This window comes from Dromaius novaehollandiae, chromosome 28 (genome assembly GCF_036370855.1).
Source record: "Dromaius novaehollandiae isolate bDroNov1 chromosome 28, bDroNov1.hap1, whole genome shotgun sequence".
Taxonomy (NCBI): Eukaryota; Metazoa; Chordata; class Aves; order Casuariiformes; family Dromaiidae; genus Dromaius; species Dromaius novaehollandiae.
In genome coordinates, this window is record NC_088125.1 from 2,851,544 (window position 1) to 2,870,114 (window position 18,571).

The 18,571-nt window shown below is 72.8% G+C and overlaps 1 protein-coding gene across 2 annotated transcripts in view; it reads left to right on the forward strand.

Annotated features, from left to right (window-relative positions):
- Positions 1-436: 436 nt before the first annotated feature.
- Positions 437-18,571, forward strand: part of ITGA5 (integrin subunit alpha 5) — a 34,277-nt gene continuing 16,142 nt past the window's right edge. For both annotated transcript variants that reach the window (XM_064498671.1, XM_064498672.1), the window contains exons 1-13: positions 437-757; positions 2,548-2,678; positions 4,761-4,864; positions 8,035-8,158; positions 9,315-9,376; positions 9,960-10,005; positions 11,266-11,391; positions 12,467-12,511; positions 12,652-12,695; positions 14,192-14,248; positions 15,331-15,383; positions 15,473-15,687; positions 16,479-16,670. In XM_064498671.1, the coding sequence (XP_064354741.1) occupies positions 579-757; positions 2,548-2,678; positions 4,761-4,864; positions 8,035-8,158; positions 9,315-9,376; positions 9,960-10,005; positions 11,266-11,391; positions 12,467-12,511; positions 12,652-12,695; positions 14,192-14,248; positions 15,331-15,383; positions 15,473-15,687; positions 16,479-16,670 (1,378 nt within the window). In that variant the 5' untranslated portion in view covers positions 437-578. The remainder of the gene's footprint in view (positions 758-2,547; positions 2,679-4,760; positions 4,865-8,034; positions 8,159-9,314; positions 9,377-9,959; positions 10,006-11,265; positions 11,392-12,466; positions 12,512-12,651; positions 12,696-14,191; positions 14,249-15,330; positions 15,384-15,472; positions 15,688-16,478; positions 16,671-18,571) is intronic.

An 18,571-nucleotide genomic window follows, 5' to 3' on the forward strand; every position in this document is an offset into this window, starting at 1 on the left:
CCGTGTCCATGTCCTGTGTCCCGTGTCCCATGTCCCATGTCCCATGTCCCGTGTCAGTGTCCCGTGTCAGTGTCCCGTGTCCCATGTCCATGTCCCATGTCCCGTGTCCCGTGTCCCGTGTCCCATGTCCCATGTCCCATGTCCCGTGTCAGTGTCCCGTGTCAGTGTCCCGTGTCCCATGTCCATGTCCCATGTCCCGTGTCCCGTGTCCCGTGTCCCATGTCCCATGTCCCGTGTCAGTGTCCCATGTCAGCGTCCCGTGTCCTGCCCGGCCCGTTCCTGCCACCCTGGGCGGGTGCCGGTGCCCGAACTGGGCTGGCAGCGGGTGCCGGTGCCCGGTGGGTGCCACCGTGTCCCTTCGTGTCCCGCCGTGTCCCACCGCGTCCGGCCGCCGCCGCTTTGGGTCCCGCGGGCGGCGGCGGCTCCTCCCCGGCGGTGAGTCACGGCGGGGCGGGGCGGGGCGGGGGGGGCCCCCCCGGGCACTCGCCGAGGGGCCTCGGCAGCGGGCGGCAGCGGCGAGCGCGGCCCGACCCCAGCGACCCCCCCGACCCCCCCGACCCGCCCGGCCCGGCCCGGCCATGGCCCCGCCGCCGCCGCCGCTGCTGCCGCTGCTGCCGCTGCTGCTGCTGCCGCTGCTGCCGCTGCCGCCGCCCGCCGCTGCCTTCAACCTGGCGGCGTCGCGGCCCGCAGCCTTCCGCGGGGCCCCGGGCTCCCTCTTCGGCTTCGCCGTGGACTTCTACCTCCCGCGGCCGCGCAGGTCAGCGCCGCCACCGGCACCGGGATCCGGGATCCGGGATGGGGAGCGGGGGCGGCCGCAACCGGCCACGGGATGGGACGGGGCGGGACGGGACGGGCGGCGGGGACCCCGACCGGGACCCCGACCGCCACCGGGATCGCGACCCGGGATCGCCACCGGACACCGGGGACCGGGACGGGGCCGCACGGCGGCAGCTAACGGGACCGGGCACCGGGGACCCCGACCGGGAACCGCGACCGGACCGGACCGTGCGGCTCCCGGCGGGGCGGACGCGCCGCTGCCCCCGGGGCTCCCCGCGACCGGCACCGGCACCGGCACCGGAGGGTCCCGCGGCCCCGCTGCTGCCCCCCGCCCCGCCCCCGGCCGCGTTTCCGGGACCGGCGCCGGGGCTGGGGCCGCCCGGGCCCCCCCCGAGCCCGGCAACTTCCTGCGAGGCGGCGCGATGTGTCCGGGCATCCCGGCCCCGCTTCCCGGCCACTGCCCCCGCCGGGGCCCAGGCGTCCGGGCGCTGCCCTGCCCCCCCCTTCCCCGACCCGGACCCCGCCGGGGGCCCAGGCGTCCGGCACTGCCCTGCCCCCCACCCCGACCCGGACCCCAGGAGGGGCCCAGGCGTCCGGGCGCTGCCCTGCCCCCCCCCTCCACTGATCCAGACCCCGCCGGGGCCCAGGCGTCCGGATACTGCCCTGCCCCCGAGCCGGACCCGGACCTCAGGAGGGGCCCAGGCGTCCGGGCACTGCCCTGCCTCCCCTCTCCCCGACCCGGACCCCACGAGGGGCCCAGGCGTCCGGGCACTGCCCTGCCCCCGACCCAGACCTGGACCCCACGAGGGGCCCAGGCGTCCGGCACTGCCCTGCCCCCCACCCCGACCCGGACCCCAGGAGGGGCCCAGGCGTCCGGGCACTGCCCTGCCCCCCCCTCCACTGATCCAGACCCCGCCGGGGCCCAGGCGTCCGGATACTGCCCTGCCCCCGAGCCAGACCCGGACCTCAGGAGGGGCCCAGGCGTCCGGGCACTGCCCTGCCCCCCCTCTCCCCGACCCGGACCCCGCGAGGGGCCCAGGCGTCCGGGCACTGCCCTGCCCCCCCTCTCCCCGTCCCGGACCCCACGAGGGGCCCAGGCGTCCGGGCACTGCCCTGCCTCCCCTCTCCCCGACCCGGACCCCACGAGGGGCCCAGGCGTCCGGGCGCTGCCCTGCCTCCCCTCTCCCCGACCCGGACCCCGCGAGGGGCCCAGGCGTCCGGGCACTGCCCTGCCCCCCCTCTCCCCGACCCGGACCCCGCGAGGGGCCCAGGTGTCCGGGCACTGCCCTGCCCCCCCTGTCCCCGACCCGGACCCCGCGAGGGGCCCAGGCGTCCGGGCACTGCCCTGCCCCACCCCCCGCCTGACCCAGACCCCGGGAAGGGCCCAGGCGTCCGGGCACTGCCCTGCCTGCTCCCCCCCCCCCAGCCTGAACCAGAGCTAGGGAGGGGCCCAGGCGTCCGGGCACAGACTCGAGTGCCCCCAGCAGGACCCGGCTGCCCCCACCCCACCCCCGCACACTTGGGTGCTGCCCTGGGTGCCCCCCCCCGCCCTGGGTGCCCTCCCCCCCACCCTGGGTGCCCCCCCCCGCCCCGGGCAGCGGGAAGGGGGAAGCGAGCGGCGGCCGGACGGGCTGACTCAGAGGTGACGGCGGGGCCCAGGCGTCCGGGCGCCCACGTTGGGCCGGGCCGGGGGGGGGGGGGGGGGGGGTCAGGCGCCGGGGTGCCCCGCTGACGTGTCCCCTCGTGTCCCCCCCCCCCCCCCCCCCGCAGCTTCAGCATCCTGGTGGGGGCCCCCAAGGCCAACACGAGCCAGCCCAACGTCACCCAGGGCGGCGCCGTCTACTACTGCCCCTGGCACCCGGCCGCCGGCGCCTGCACCCCCATCGAGTTCGACCACCTCGGTGAGGCGCCCCGACCCCCGCCCCGACCCCCACCCCGACCCCCACCCTGACCCCCGCCCCGACCCCGGCCCGGCCCCCGCCCCGACCCCCAGCCCCGACCCCCCGCCCCGACCCCCACCCCGACCCCCAGCCCCGACCCCCCCCCCGACCCCCCCCCGACCCCCAGCCCGACCCCCAGCCCGACCCCGGCCCGGCCCCCGCCCCGACCCCCAGCCCCGACCCCCCGCCCCGACCCCCACCCCGACCCCCAGCCCCGACCCCCGCCCCGACCCCCGCCCTGACCCCCAGCCCCGACCCCCGCCCCGACCCCCGCCCCGACCCTCGCCCCGACCCCCAGCCCCGACCCCCACCCCGACCCCCACCCTGACCCCCACCCCGACCCCCGCCCCGACCCCAGCCCCGACCCCTGCCCCAACCCCCACCCCGACCCCCGCCCTGACCCCCACCCTGACCCCCAGCCCCGACCCCCACCCTGACCCCCACCCTGACCCCCAGCCCCGACCCCCAGCCCCGACCCCCACCCCGACCCCCGCCCTGACCCCCACCCTGACCCCCAGCCCCGCCTGCACCGGCGTGGGCACCGGGAGCCACGGGGATGGGGAGCGGCATGGGGACAGGGAGCCGTGGGGACGGGGACAGGGAGCCACGGGGATGGGGAGCGGCATGGGGACAGGGAGCCGTGGGGACGGGGACAGGGAGCCACGGGGATGGGGAGCGGCATGGGGACAGGGAGCCGTGGGGATGGGGACAGGGAGCCACGGGGATGGGGAGCGGCATGGGGACAGGGAGCCGTGGGGATGGGGACAGGGAGCCACGGGGATGGGGACTGGCATGGGGACAGGGAGCCGTGGGGATGGGGACTGGCATGGGGACAGGGAGCCCTGGGCACGGGACATGGCCCTGGGCATGGGGACAGGGATTGGCATGGGGACAGGGAGCCCTGGGCACAGGGACCACCGTGGGCAGGGGGACGGGGACCAACATGGGGACAGGGAGCCACAGGGATGGGCACCGCCATGGGCACGGGGAGCTGTGGGCTTGGGGACAGGCGTGGGGACAGGGAGCCATGGGCATGGGGACAGGCGTGGGGACAGGGAGCCGTGGGGATGGGGACAGGGACAAGTATGGGGACAGGGACAAGTATGGGGACAGGGAGCCAGGGGCATTGGGATGGGCTTGGGGACAGGGCACAGGGAGCCGTGGGTGTGGGGACAGGGAGCTGTGGGGACAGGGACAGGCACAGGGACAGGGAGCCATGGGGATAAGGACAGGACTTGGGGACAGGGCACGGGGACCGTGGGCACGGGGACCATCATGGGGACAGGGAGCCATGGGCAGGGGGACACGCGGCCGTGGCTGGGTGTGGGGACCCATGGGGACAGGGATGGGGCACGGTTGGGTGCGGGGACCCTGGGGACCCGTGGGGACCGAGGGGACAGGGAAGGGGACCATGGGGACAGGGAAGGGGACCATGGGGATGGGGGCTGGGGGGTCCCGCGCGCCCCCATCCCCAGGGGACCCCGACGGGGACCGAGCTGGGGGCACCCCCCCCCCCATGGGCGCCTGGCACCGCCGTGGGGCTGGGCACCCTCGGGCCCCCCCCCCAGCCCCCCGGAGCCACCCCACCCCCATGGGTGCCCCCAACACCCCCGGAGCCCCCCAGCCCCCCCTCCACGGGTGCCCCCCACACCCCCCGACCCGCCCTGCTCCCCATGGGTGCCCCTGGCTCCCTGACACCCCCCAGCCGCCCCCCCCACCCCCCATGGGTGCCCACAAGCTCCAGACCCCCCATCCCCATGGGTGCCCCCAGACCCCCCATCCCCATGGGTGCCCCCAGACCCCACCCCCACCCCCCAAGGGTGCCCCCGGCCACCCCCATGGTGCCCCCAGACCCCCCCCATCCCCCATGGGTGCCCCGACACCCCCAGACCCCCCCACCCCCTGCAGCTGCCCCCAGCACCCAGACCCCCTCCAGACCCTCCCCTGCCACCCATGGATGCCCCCAGCACCCAGACCCCCCCCCCGCCCCCCGCGGGTGCCCCCCCGCCGTGGGCGCCCGCGGGGGGTGACGGGGTCCCCCAGGCCCCCGCAGCCACGACTTCGGGGGCAACGGCAGCGACGCCGTCGAGTTCAAGTCGCTGCAGTGGTTCGGGGCCACCGTGCGCGCCCACGGCACCTCCATCCTGGTGAGGGGACACGGGGGGACATCGGGGGACACGGGGGGGACACGGGGGACACGGGGGGGACGGGGGACACGGCACCTCCATCCTGGTGAGGGGACACGGGGGACATCAGGGGACACGGGGGGGACGGGGGGCACGGGGGGACCACGCCCACGGCACCTCCATCCTGGTGAGGGGACACGGGGGGACATCGGGGGACACGGGGGGGACACGGGGGGGACGGCACCTCCATCCTGGTGAGGGGACACGGGGGGACATCGGGGGACACGGGGGGGACACGGCACCTCCATCCTGGTGAGGGGACACGGGGGGACATCGGGGGACACGGGGGGGACACGGGGGACACGGCACCTCCATCCTGGTGAGGGGACACAGGGGGACATCGGGGGACACGGGGGGGACACGGGGGACACGGCACCTCCATCCTGGTGAGGGGACACGGGGGGACATCGGGGGACACGGGGGGGACACGGCACCTCCATCCTGGTGAGGGGACACGGGGGGACATCGGGGGACACGGGGGGGACACGGGGGACACGGCACCTCCATCCTGGTGAGGGGACACGGGGGGACATCGGGGGACACGGGGGGGACACGGGGGACACGGGGGGGACGGGGGACACGGCACCTCCATCCTGGTGAGGGGACACGGGGGACATCAGGGGACACGGGGGGGACGGGGGGCACGGGGGGACCACGCCCACGGCACCTCCATCCTGGTGAGGGGACACGGGGGGACATCGGGGGACACGGGGGGGACACGGGGGGGACGGCACCTCCATCCTGGTGAGGGGACACGGGGGGACATCGGGGGACACGGGGGGGACACGGCACCTCCATCCTGGTGAGGGGACACGGGGGGACATCGGGGGACACGGGGGGGACACGGGGGACACGGCACCTCCATCCTGGTGAGGGGACACGGGGGGACATCGGGGGACACGGGGGGGACACGGGGGGGACGGCACCTCCATCCTGGTGAGGGGACACGGGGGGACATCAGGGGACACGGGGGGGACACGGGGGGGACGGCACCTCCATCCTGGTGAGGGGACACGGGGGGGACACGGGGGACACGGGGGGGACGGGGGACACGGCACCTCCATCCTGGTGCGGGGACACGGGGACATGGGGGGACATCAGGGGACACGGGGGGTACAGGGGACATGGCACCTCCATCCTGGTGAGGGGACACGGGGGGACATCAGGGGACACGGGGGGGATGGGGGACATGGGGGGACCACACCCATGGCACCTCCATCCTGGTGAGGGGACACGGGGGGGACATGGGGGACATGGGGGACACAGGGGGGACGGGGGGACAGCGCCCATGGCACCTCCATCCTGGTGAGGGGACACGGGGGGGACATGGGGGACATGGGGGACACAGGGGGGACGGGGGGACAGCACCCACGGCACCTCCATCCTGGTGAGGGGACACGGGGGGGGACAGGGGACACGGGGGGACACGGGGGACCGGGGGGCATGGGGGACAGGGGGGGCCCACGCCCATGGCACCTCCATCCTGGTGAGGGGACACGGGGACATGGGGGGACATCAGGGGACACAGGGGGGACGTGGGGCACATCAGGGGACCATGCCCACGGCACCTCCATCCTGGTGAGGGGACACAGGGGGGGACACGGGGGGACACGGGGGGGATGGGGGACATGGGGGGACCGCGCCCACGACACCTCCATACTGGTGAGGGGACACGGGGGGGACATGGGGGACACAGGGGGGACGGGGGGACAGCACCCACGGCACCTCCATCCTGGTGAGGGGACATGGGGGGGACAGGGGACACGGGGGGACACGGGGGACCGGGGGGCATGGGGGACAGGGGGGGACCGCGCCCATGGCACCTCCATCCTGGTGAGGGGACACGGGGGGGGACAGGGGACACGGGGGGACAGGGGACACGGGGGGACACGGGGGACCGGGGGGCATGGGGGACATGGGGGGACCGCGCCCATGGCACCTCCATACTGGTGAGGGGACACGGGGACATGGGGGGACACAGGGGACACGGGGGGGATGGGGGGACCACGCCCATGGCACCTCCATCCTGGTGAGGGGACATGGGGGGACATCAGGGGACACGGGGGGACCGTGCCCACGGCACCTCCATCCTGGTGAGGGGACACAGGGGGGACAGGGGACACGGGGACACGGGGGGACGGGGGGGACACAGGGGGACCGCGCCCACAGCACCTCCATCCTGGTGAGGGGACACGGGGGGGACACGGGGGGACTGGGGGGCATGGGGGGACATGGGGGGACATGAGTGCATGGGGACACGGGGACATGAGAGGGACCTGGGGGGACACAGGGGGTATGGGGGACATGGGTGCATGGGGACATGGGGGAACACAGGGGACAGGGTGATGGGGGACATGGGACATGTGGGGACATCGGGACATGGGACACGAGAAGGACACGAGGGACACGGAAGGGACACAGGGGGACATGGGGACACGGGGGACACGATGTGATATGGGGGGACATGGGTGCATGGGGACACAGGGGGACATGGGGGGACATGGGTGCGTGGGGACATGGGGGAACACAGGGGACATGGGGACAGGGTGGGCCATGGGGGGATATGGAGGGACATGGGGGCATGGGGACACAGGGGGACATGGGGGGACATGGCTCAAGGGAATGTGGGGGTACATGGGGTACAGGGGGACATGGGGACACGGGGGGACATGATGGGATATGGGGGACATGGGTGCATGGGGACACGGGGGGGACATAAGTGCATGGAGACACGGGGGACACAACAAGATATGGGGGGACATGGGTGCATGGGGACATGGGGGACATGGAGGGACATGGGGGGACACGGGGACATGGGGACATGGAGATATGGGGGGACAGGGGGAGACATGGGACATGGGTGCATGGGGACATGGGTGCATGGGGACATGGAGGACATGGGGGGACACAAGGGGACATGGGTGCATGGGGACACGGGGGGACATGGGGACACGGAGATATGGGGGGACACAGGGAGACATGGGACATGGGTGCATGGAGACACGGGGGACACGGGGGAGATATGGAGGGACACGACGCGATATGGGGGGACACGGGTTCATGGGAGGCTGTGGGGACACGGGGGGGACGCGGGGGGACGCGGGGGGGCGGCGGTGACGCGGGGCCCCCAGGCCTGCGCCCCGCTGTACAGCTGGCGCACGGTGAAGGACGAGCCGGGCCGGGACCCCGTGGGCACCTGCTTCCTCTCCGTGGGCAACTTCTCCAAGTTCGTGGAGTACGCGCCCTGCCGCTCCGGTGGGTGCCCCCCACCCTGACCCCCCCGACCCCCCCCCGAGCCCCATACCGACCTCCACCCCCACCCCCGACCCCCGGGACCCCCCCCTTTGGGCGCCCCACGGACCCCCGGGACCCTGTGGGCACCTCCCTCTCCATGGGCACCTTCTCCAGGGTTGGGGAGGACATGCCCTGCCGCTCCGGGGGGTGCCCCCCACCCTGACCCCCCCGAGCCCCCCCCGAGCCCCATACCGACCTCCACTGGGACCCCCGACCCCCGGGACCCCCCTCTTTGGGTGCCCCACGGACCCCCGGGACCCTGTGGGCACCTCCCTCTCCATGGGCACCTTCTCCAGGGTCGGGGAGGACGTGCCCTGCCGCTCTGGGGGGTGCCCCCCCCGGCCCCCCACCCTGACCCCCACCCCGAGCCCCATACCGACCTCCACCCCCACCCCCGACCCCCGGGACCCCCCCCTTTGGGCGCCCCACGGACCCCCGGGACCCTGTGGGCACCTCCCTCTCCATGGGCACCTTCTCCAGGGTCGGGGAGGACGTGCCCTGCCGCTCCGGGGGGTGCCCCCCCCGGCCCCCCACCCTGACCCCCACCCTGAGCCCCATACCGACCTCCACTGGGACCCCCGACCCCCGGGACCCCCCCCTTTGGGCGCCCCACGGACCCCCGGGACCCTGTGGGCACCTGCTTCCTCTCCGTGGGCACCTTCTCCAGGGTCGGGGAGGACGTGCCCTGCCGCTCCGGGGGGTGCCCCCCACCCTGACCCCCCCGACCCCCCCCCGAGCCCCATACCGACCTCCACTGGGACCCCCAACCCCCGGGACCCCCACCGTGGGGCGCCCCACGGACCCCCGGGACCCCCCACCTTTGGGTGATGCCCCCATGGACCCGTTCCTTGGCACCTCCCAGCCCCCCATCCCGGGGCGACACCCCCACAGCCCCCCCGGGACCCCCACCCCAGGATGCACCCCACGGACCCCCCCCCGGCACCTCCCAGCCCCCCCACCCTTGGGTGATGCCCCCATGAGACTCGTTCCTTGGTGCCCCCCCACCCGGGACCCCGCATCCCCCACCCCATGGCGACCCCCCCGCCCCCCGGGGCGAGCCCCCCGCCCAGCACCCATGGGTGCCCCCCCCCAGCCACCGGCCCCTCTCTCCCCCCAGACCTGAACTCGGAGGCCGGGCAGGGCTACTGCCAGGGGGGCTTCAGCGCCGAGTTCACCCAGGTGCCACCGCGGGGACGGCGGGGACATGGGGACGGGGGGGACATCGGGGACATCGGGGTGTGGGGACATCAGGGACGTGGAAACATCAGGGGCGCGGGGGCACGTCAGGGACGTGGGGACATCGGGGGCGTGCGGTGACATCGGGGGATGTGGGGGGACATCGGGGCCATGGGACAGCAGGGGATGTGGGGGGACATTGGGGCCATGAGGGACATCGGGGGATGTGGGGGGACATGGGGGCCATGGGACATTGGGGGCATGGGGGGACATTGGGGGATGTGGGGGGACATTGGGGGATGTGGGGGGACATGGGGGGACATTACGGGATATGGGGGGACATTGGGGGATGTGGGGGGACATCAGGGCCACGGGGGGACATTGGGGACAGTGGGGGCTATGGGGGTATATGGGGTCCGTGGGGGTGTGGGGGTGTCCATGGGGGTGCGGGGGGGTCTGGGGGGGGTCTGGGGGGGTCTGGGGGGGTGCGGGGGGGTATGGGAGGTATATGGGTGCTGGTGGGGGTCTATGGGGGGGTCCGGGGGGGTCCCGGGGGGGCGCTCAGGGCCGCTCTCTCCCTCGGCAGACGGGCCGGGTGCTGCTGGGGGGCCCCGGCAGCTACTTCTGGCAAGGTGAGACCCCCGCCCCCCCCCGGCCCCCCCCGGCCTGATCCTGACCCCCCCCAGCCCCCCCCGCGCCTGGTTCTGCCCCCCCCCGGGCCCAATCCTGCCCCCAATCCCCCCCCCAGGCCCAATCCTGGCCCCCACTCCTGACCCCCCCGGGCCTGATCCTGCCCCCCGCCCCCTGCCCCCGCCCCCCAACCAGCCCCCGGCACTGATCCTGACCCCCCCTTCACTGCCCCCCCAGGGTGCTGGGTGCCGGGTGCCCAGGGGTGCCGGGTGCTGGCAGTGCTGGGTGCCGGGGTGCCGGGTGCCAGGGGTGCTGGGTGCCCGGGGCGGGGGGCAGTGCTGGGGTGCCTGGGTGCAGGGTGCTGGGTGCGGGTGCCCAGCAGTGCAGGGTGCTGGCGGTGCTGGGTGCAGGGGTGCAGGGTGCCCGGTGCTGGGTGCAGGTGCTGGGTGCGGGTGCAGGTACAGGCGCTGGGTGCAGGGTGCCCGGTGCTGGGTGCAGGGTGCTGGGTGCGGGTGCCCAGCAGTGCAGGGTGCTGGCGGTGCTGGGTGCAGGGTGCTGGCGGTGCTGGGTGCAGGTGCTGGGTGCGGGTGCAGGTACAGGCGCTGGGTGCAGGGTGCCGGGTGCCGGGCTGTGGGGTGCCGGGTGCTGGCGCTGAGGGGGGGTGCAGTGCAGGCCAGGTGCCGGGTGCCGGGTGCCGGGTGTCAGGTGCCGGGTGCTGGGTGCCGGGTGCCAGGCTGTGGGTGCAGGCGCTGAGGGGGGCCCGGCGCAGGCCAGGTGCCGGGTGCAGGATGCAGGGTGCTGGGTGGTGCTGGGTGGTGCTGGGTGCTGGGTGCTGGGTGCTGGGTGCCGGGTGCTGGGTGCCGGGTGCTGGGTGCCTGGTGCTGGGTGCCGGGTGCTGGGTGCCAGGTGCTGGGTGGTGCCGGGTGGTGCTGGCTGCTGGCTGCCGGGTGCTGGGTGCCAGGTGCTGGGTGCCGGGTGCTGGGTGGTGCCGGGTGCTGGGTGCCAGGTGCAGGATGCAGGGTGCTGGGTGCCGGGTGCTGGGTGCTGGGTGGTGCTGGGTGCTGGGTGGTGGTGGGTGCTGGGTGCCAGGTGCAGGGTGCTGGGTGCCGGGTGCCGGGTGCCGGGTGCCGGGTGGTGCCGGGTGCCGGGTGCGGGGCTGCGGGTGCCGGCGCTGAGGGGGGGCCGGGCGCAGGCCAGGTGCCGGGTGCTGGGTGCCGGGTGCCGGGTGCTGGGTGCCGGCGCTGAGGGGGGGCCGGGCGCAGGCCAGGTGCTGTCGGCGACGCAGGAGCAGATCGCGGCCGCCCACCTCCCGCAGTACCTCATCCACGAGGTGCCGGGGCAGCTGCAGACCCGCCAGGCCGCCGGCAGCTACGACGACAGCTACATGGGTGGGTGCTGGGGGGGTGCCGGGGGGGCACCCGGGGGGGGGCCGGGGACCGCGGCACGGGCGCGCGGGGCGACGCGGGGTGCACGGGGTGATGCTGTAGGTGCACAGGGTGATGCACAGGGTGACACAGGGCAATGCAGGGTGCACAGGGTGACGCTGGGTGCACAGGGTGATGCGGGGGGGTGCACGGGGTGACACCGGGGGTGCACGGGGTGACACTGTGGGTGCACGGGGTGATGCACGGGGTGACACAGGGCAATGCAGGGTGCACAGGGTGATGTGGGGGGTGCACGGGGTGACACCGGGGGTGCACGGGGTGACACTGTGGGTGCACAGGGTGATGCACGGGGTGACACAGGGCAATGCAGGGTGCACAGGATGACGCTGGGTGCACAGGGTGATGCGGGGGGGTGCACAGGGCGACACCAGGGGCACATGGGGTGATGCTGCAGGTGCCCGGGGCAATGCTGGGTGCACAGGGTGACACTGGGTGCACAGGGTGATGCAGGGGGGTGCACAGGGTGATGGGGGGGTGCATGGGGTGACACTGTGGGTGCACAGGGTGATGCACGGGGTGACACAGGGCAATGCTGGGTGCACGGGGTGACACTGGGTGCACAGGGTGATGCGGGGGGGTGCACATGGTGTCACCGCGGGGTGCACAGGGTGACAGTGGGGGTGCACGGGGTGACACTGGGGGTGCACGGGGTGATGCTGTGGGTGCACAGGGCAGTGCAAGGGGTGCGCGGGATGACGCTGCAGGTGCACAGGGTGATGCTGGGTGCACAGGGCGATGCATGGGGTGACACGGGGTGACATGGGGTGCACGGGGCAACACTGGGTGCACGGGGCAACACTGCGGGTGCACAGGGCAATGCAGGGTGCATGGGGCAATACTGGGTGCCCAGGGTGATGCTGGGTGCGTGGGGCAACACAGGGCGATGCTGGGGGTGCACAGGGTGACACTGGGTGCATGGGGTGATGCTGGGGGTGACACTGGGTGACCCGGGGCGACACCGGGTGCGCGGGGCGGGCGGGTGGCACCCGTCACCTCGCTGACCCTCTCGCTCCCGCAGGCTACTCGGTGGCGGTGGGCGAGTTCAGCGGGGACGAGACCCAAGGTAGGGCCGGGTGCCGCGGGGCCGGGGCACCCGTGGGGCTGGGTGCCGTGGGGCCGGGTGCCGTGGGGCTGGGTGCCGTGGGGGGGGGGGGGGCGCGTGGGCCTGGCACCCACGCCCCCGCGGCTCTCGGCTCCCTGCAGACTTCGTGGCCGGCGTGCCCAAGGGCAACCTCACCTACGGCTACGTAAGGCGCCGGGTGGGCGCTGCGGGGTGGGCGCTGCATGTTGGGTGCTGCAGGTTGGGTGCTACAGGTTGGGTGCTGCAGGGGTGGGGGCTGCAGGTTGGGGTGCTGCAGGTTGGGTGCTACAGGTTGGGGGCTGCAGGTTGGGGTGCTGCAGGTTGGGTGCTGCAGGTTGGGGGGCAGCAGGGTTGGGTGCTGCGGGGTTGGGTGCTGTGTGTTGGGGGGCTGCAGGGTTGGGTGCTGCATGTTGGGGCCTGTGAGTTTAGGGTGCTGCGGGATTGGGTGCTGCAGGTTGGGTGCTGCAGGTTGAGGGGCTGCAGGGCTGGGTGCTGTGGGGCTGGGTGCTGTGGTGTTTGGGGGGCTGCATGTTGGGTGCTGCAGGGATGGGGTGCTGCAGGGATGGGTGCTGTGGTGTTTGGGCGGCTGCAGGTTGGGGTGCTGCGGGATTGGGTGCTGCAGGGGTGGGTGCTGCAGCGTTTCGGGTTGGATGCTGCGGGTGCTGTGGTGTTTGGGGTGCTGTGGGGCTGGGTGCTGTGGTGTTTGGGGGGCTGCATGTTGGGTGCTGCAGGGTTGGGTGCTGTGGGGCTGGGTGCTGTGGTGTTTGGGGTGCTGCAGGGTTGGGTGCTGCAGGGGTGGGTGCTGCATGGTTGGGTGCTGCAGGGGTGGGTGCTGTGGCGTTTGGGGTGCTGCAGGTTGGGGTGCTGCATGTTGGGTGCTGCAGGGGTGGGTGCTGCGGGGTTGGGTGCTGTGGTGTTTGGGGTGCTGCAGGGGTGGGTGCTGCATGTTGGGTGCTGCAGGGGTGGGTGCTGTGGTGTTTGGGGTGCTGCATGTTGGGTGCTGCAGGGATGGGGTGCTGCAGGGATGGGTGCTGTGGTGTTTGGGCGGCTGCAGGTTGGGGTGCTGCGGGATTGGGTGCTGCAGGGGTGGGTGCTGCGACGTTTCGGGTTGGATGCTGCGGGTGCTGTGGTGTTTGGGGTGCTGTGGGGCTGGGTGCTGTGGTGTTTGGGGTGCTGCATGTTGGGTGCTGCAGGGATGGGTGCTGCAGGGATGGGGTGCTGCAGGGATGGGTGCTGTGGTGTTTGGGGTGCTGCGGGGTTGGGTGCTGCAGAGGTGGGTGCTGTGGCATTTCAGGTTGGATGCTGCGGGTGCTGTGGCGTTTGGGGTGCTGCAGGTTGGGGTGCTGCATGTTGGGTGCTGCAGGGGTGGGTGCTGCGGGGTTGGGTGCTGCAGGGTTGGGTGCTGTGGTGTTTGGGGTGCTGCAGGTTGGGGTGCTGCATGTTGGGTGCTGCAGGGGTGGGTGCTGCATGGTTGGGTGCTGCAGGGGTGGGTGCTGTGGCGTTTGGGGGGCTGCAGGTTGGGGTGCTGCATGTTGGGTGCTGCAGGGGTGGGTGCTGCGGGGGTGGGTGCTGCGTGTTGGGGTGCTGCACGTTGGGGGTTGAGGCCGAGGGCGCCCGGACGCCCGAGCGTGTCCCCTTGCCCCAGCGTCCCCTGCGCCCCAGGTCACCATCCTCAACGGCACCAACATGAGGTCCCTCTACAACTTCTCGGGGGAGCAGGTGAGGCGCCGGGCGCGGGGGCCCCTGCGGGTGCCGGGGGGCAGGGGGGGCCCGGCACGGGTGGGGGTGTCCATGCAGGGTGCTGGGAGCCCTTGGGGGGTGAGGGTGCCCATGGGGGGTGCTGGGTGCCTGCATGGGGTGCTGGGTGCCTGTGCAGGGAGGGGGTGCCCACGGGGGGTGCTGGGTGCTCCTAGAGGGTGCTGGGTGCCTATGCAGAGTGGGGCGCCCATGTGGGGTGCAGGGTGCCCATTGGGGGTGCAGGGTGCTCATTGGGGGTGCAGGGTGCCATGGGGGGTGCAGCGTGCCCGTTGGGGGTGCAGGGTGCTGATTGGGGGTGCTGGGTGCCCATGGAGGGGTGCAGGGTGCTCACAGAGGGTGCGGGGTGCCCACAGAGGGTGGGGGGTGCTCATGGGGGGTGCAGGGGGCTCACAGAGGGTGCGGGGTGCCCATGCAGGGTGGGGGTGCCTATGGGGGGTGCAGGGTGCCCACAGGGGTTGCAGGGTGCCCATGGGGGGTGCAGGGTGCTGCAGGGGGGTGCAGGGTGCCAGAAGGGGTGCAGGGTGCCACGGGGGGGTGCAGGATGCCCATGCAGGGTGCAGGGTGCCCATGGGGGGTGCAGAGTGCCCATGCAGGCTGGGGGTGCCCATGGGGGGTGCAGGGTGCTCACTGGGGGTGCAGGGTGCCCATGCAGGGTGCAGGGTGCCCAGGTGGGGTGCAGGGTGCTCACTGGGGGCGCAGGGTGCCCATGCAGGCTGGGGGTGCCCATGGGGGGTGCAGGGTGCTCACTGGGGGTGCAGGGTGCCCATGCAGGGTGCAGGGTGCCCAGGTGGGGTGCAGGGTGCTCACTGGGGGCGCAGGGTGCCCATGCAGGCTGGGGGTGCCCATGGCGGGTGCAGGGTGCTCACTGGGGGTGCAGGGTGCCCATGCAGGCTGGGGGTGCCCATGGGGGGGTGCAGGGTGCCCATGGGGGGTGCAGGGTGCTCACTGGGGGTGCAGGGTGCCCAGGTGGGGTGCAGGGTGCTCACCGGGGGTGCAGGGTGCCCATGCAGCACCCCTCACCCCCCTCACCCCCCCCCCCGCAGATGGCCGCCTATTTCGGCTACGCCGTGGCCGCCACGGACGTCAACAGCGACGGGTGAGCGCGGGTGCCCCCCACCCCACCCCCACCCCCCTCCCGGACGCCGGGGCCCGTCCCCCCCCCGCCTGACGCCCCGGCACCCGCAGGCTGGACGACCTGCTGGTGGGCGCCCCGCTGTTCATGGAGCGCACGGCGGAGGGGCGGGTGCGGGAGGTGGGCAGGGTCTACCTGTACCTGCAGCACCCAGCACCCACCCGCCCCCCGCCCGCCCCCGCCCTGGCCCTCACCGGGCGCCAGGAGTTCGGGCGCTTCGGCAGCGCCATCGCCCCGCTGGGCGACCTCGACCAGGACGGCTACAACGGTGGGTGCTGGGCTGGGGGTGGCACGGGGGGTGCTGGGGTGCTGGGGTGCATTGGAGGGTGCTGGGCTGGGGGTGGCACGGGGGGTGCTGGGGTGCAGGGGTGCTGGGGTGCTGGGCTGGGGGTGGCACGGGGGGTGCTGGGCCATGGGGTGCATTGGAGGGTGCTGGGCTGGGGGGTGACCCAGGAGGGTGCTGGGTTGTGGGGTGGCACAGAAGGGTGCTGGGGTGCTGGGCTATGGGGTGCACTGGAGGGTGCTGGGGTGCTGGGTGCCCATGCTATGGGGTGGCCCAGGAGGGTGCTGGGGTGCTGGGCCATGGGGTGCATTGGAGGGTGCTGGGGTGCTGGGCTGTGGGGTGGCCCGGGGTGGTGCTGGGGTGCTGGGGTGCTGGGCTATGGGGTGGCACGGGAGGGTGCTGGGGTGCTGGACTGTGGGGTGCATTGGAGGGTGCTGGGGTGCTGGGCTGTGGGGTGACCCAGGAGGGTGCTGGGGCACCAAGTTGTGGGGTGACACGGAAGGGTGCTGGTGGGTGCCAGGTTGCGGGGTGGCCCGGCTGGATGTTGGGGTGCCGCAGTTGTGGGGTGGCCCAGGAGGGTGCCAGGGTTGCACAGACACCCATGCTATGGGGTGACCCAGGAGGGTGCTGGGGTGCAAGAGGTGCTGGGCTATGGGGTGGCATGGAAGGGTGCTGGGGTGGTGGGTGCCCATGCTATGGGGTGGCCCGGGAGGGTGCTGCGCCGTGGGTCGGCGCGGGGCACCCCGGCCGTGGGTGCGGCTGACGGGCACCCGCAGACGTGGGCGTGGGGGTCCCATTCGGGGCGGAGGGCCGCCAGGGCGTGGTGTACGTGTACAACGGGGGCGCGGGGGGGCTGCGCCCTGAGCCCTCCCAGGAGCTGCGCGGCCACTGGGCGCCCGGCCACGCGCCCGACTTCTTCGGCTCGGCCCTGCGCGGCGCCAAGGACCTGGACGGCAACGGCTACCCGGGTAAGGGTCTTGCACCCCATGGGTGCTCCCTGGCATGGTGACACCCAGCCATGGCCATGTTCACCCCATGGGTGCTCCTTGGCATGGTGACACCCAGCCATGGCTTTACCCACCCCATGGGTGCTCCTTGGCGTAGTGACACCCAACCATGGCCGTACCCACCCCTTGGGTGCTCCTTGGCATGGTGACACCCAACCATGGCCATACCCACCCCTTGGGTGCTCCTTGGCATGGTGACACCCAACCATGGCCATTCCCACCCCTTGGGTGCTCCTTGGCATGGTGACACCCAACCATGGCCATTCCCACCCCTTGGGTGCTCCTTGGCATGGTGACACCCAACCATGGCTATACCCGCCCCATGGGTGCTCCCTGGCATGGTGACACCCAACCATGGCCATTCCCACCCCTTGGGTGCTCCCTGGCATGGTGACACCCAACCATGGCTATACCCGCCCCATGGGTGCTCCCTGGCATGGTGACACACAGCCATGGCCATGCCCACCCCATGGGTGCTCCCTGGCATGGTGACACCCAACTGTGGCTTTACCAATCCCATGGGTGCTCCCTGGCATGGTGACACCCAGCCGTGGCTTTACCCGCCCCATGGGTGCTCCCTGGCATGGTGACACCCAACCATGGCTATACCCCCCCATGGGTGCTCCTTGGCATGGTGACACCCAAGCATGGCTATACCCACCCCATGGGTGCTCCCTGGCATGGTGACACCCAACCATGGCTATACCCACCCCATGGGTGCTCCCTGGCATGGTGACACCCAACCATGGCCATACCCACCCCTTGGGTGCTCCTTGGCATGGTGACACCCAACCATGGCCATACCCACCCCTTGGGTGCTCCTTGGCATGGTGACACCCAACCATGGCCGTACCCACCCCTTGGGTGCTCCTTGGCATGGTGACACCCAACCATGGCCATTCCCACCCCTTGGGTGCTCCTTGGCATGGTGACACCCAACCATGGCTATACCCGCCCCATGGGTGCTCCCTGGCATGGTGACACCCAGCCATGGCCATGCCCACCCCATGGGTGCTCCCTGGCATGGTGACACCCAACTGTGGCTTTACCAATCCCATGGGTGCTCCCTGGCATGGTGACACCCAGCCGTGGCTTTACCCACCCCATGGGTGCTCCCTGGCATGGTGACACCCAACCATGGCTATACCCCCCCATGGGTGCCCCATGGCATGGTGACACCCAAGCATGGCCATGCCTACCTCATGGGTGCTCCCTGGCATGGTGACACCCAGCCATGGCCATGTCCACCCCATGGGTGCTCCATGGCATGGTGACACCCAACTGTGGCTTTACCAACCCCATGGGTGTTCCCTGGCATGGTGACACCCAACCGTGGCTTTACCCGCCCCATGGGTGCTCCCTGGCATGGTGACACCCAACTGTGGCTTTACCCGCCCCATGGGTGCTCCCTGGCATGGTGACACCCAACCATGGCTTTACCCGCCCCATGGGTGCTCCCTGGCATGGTGACACCCAGCCATGGCCATGCTCACCCCATGGGTGCTCCTTGGCATGGTGACACCCAACCATGACTTTACCCACCCCATGTGTGCTCTGTGACAAGGTGACACCTGGCCATGGCCATGCCCACCCCATGGGTTCTCCTTGGCATGGTGACACCCAGCCATGGCCATTCCCACCCCACGGGTGCCCCATGGCATGGTGGCACCCAGCCGTGGCCATACCAACCCCACGGGTGCTCCTTGGCATGGTGACACCCAACCGTGGCCATGCCTACGCCATGGGTGCTCCTTGGCATGGTGACACCCAACTGTGGCTTTACCCACCCCACGGGTGCTCCTTGGCATGGTGACACCCAACCGTGGCCATGCCTACGCCATGGGTGCTCCTTGGCATGGTGA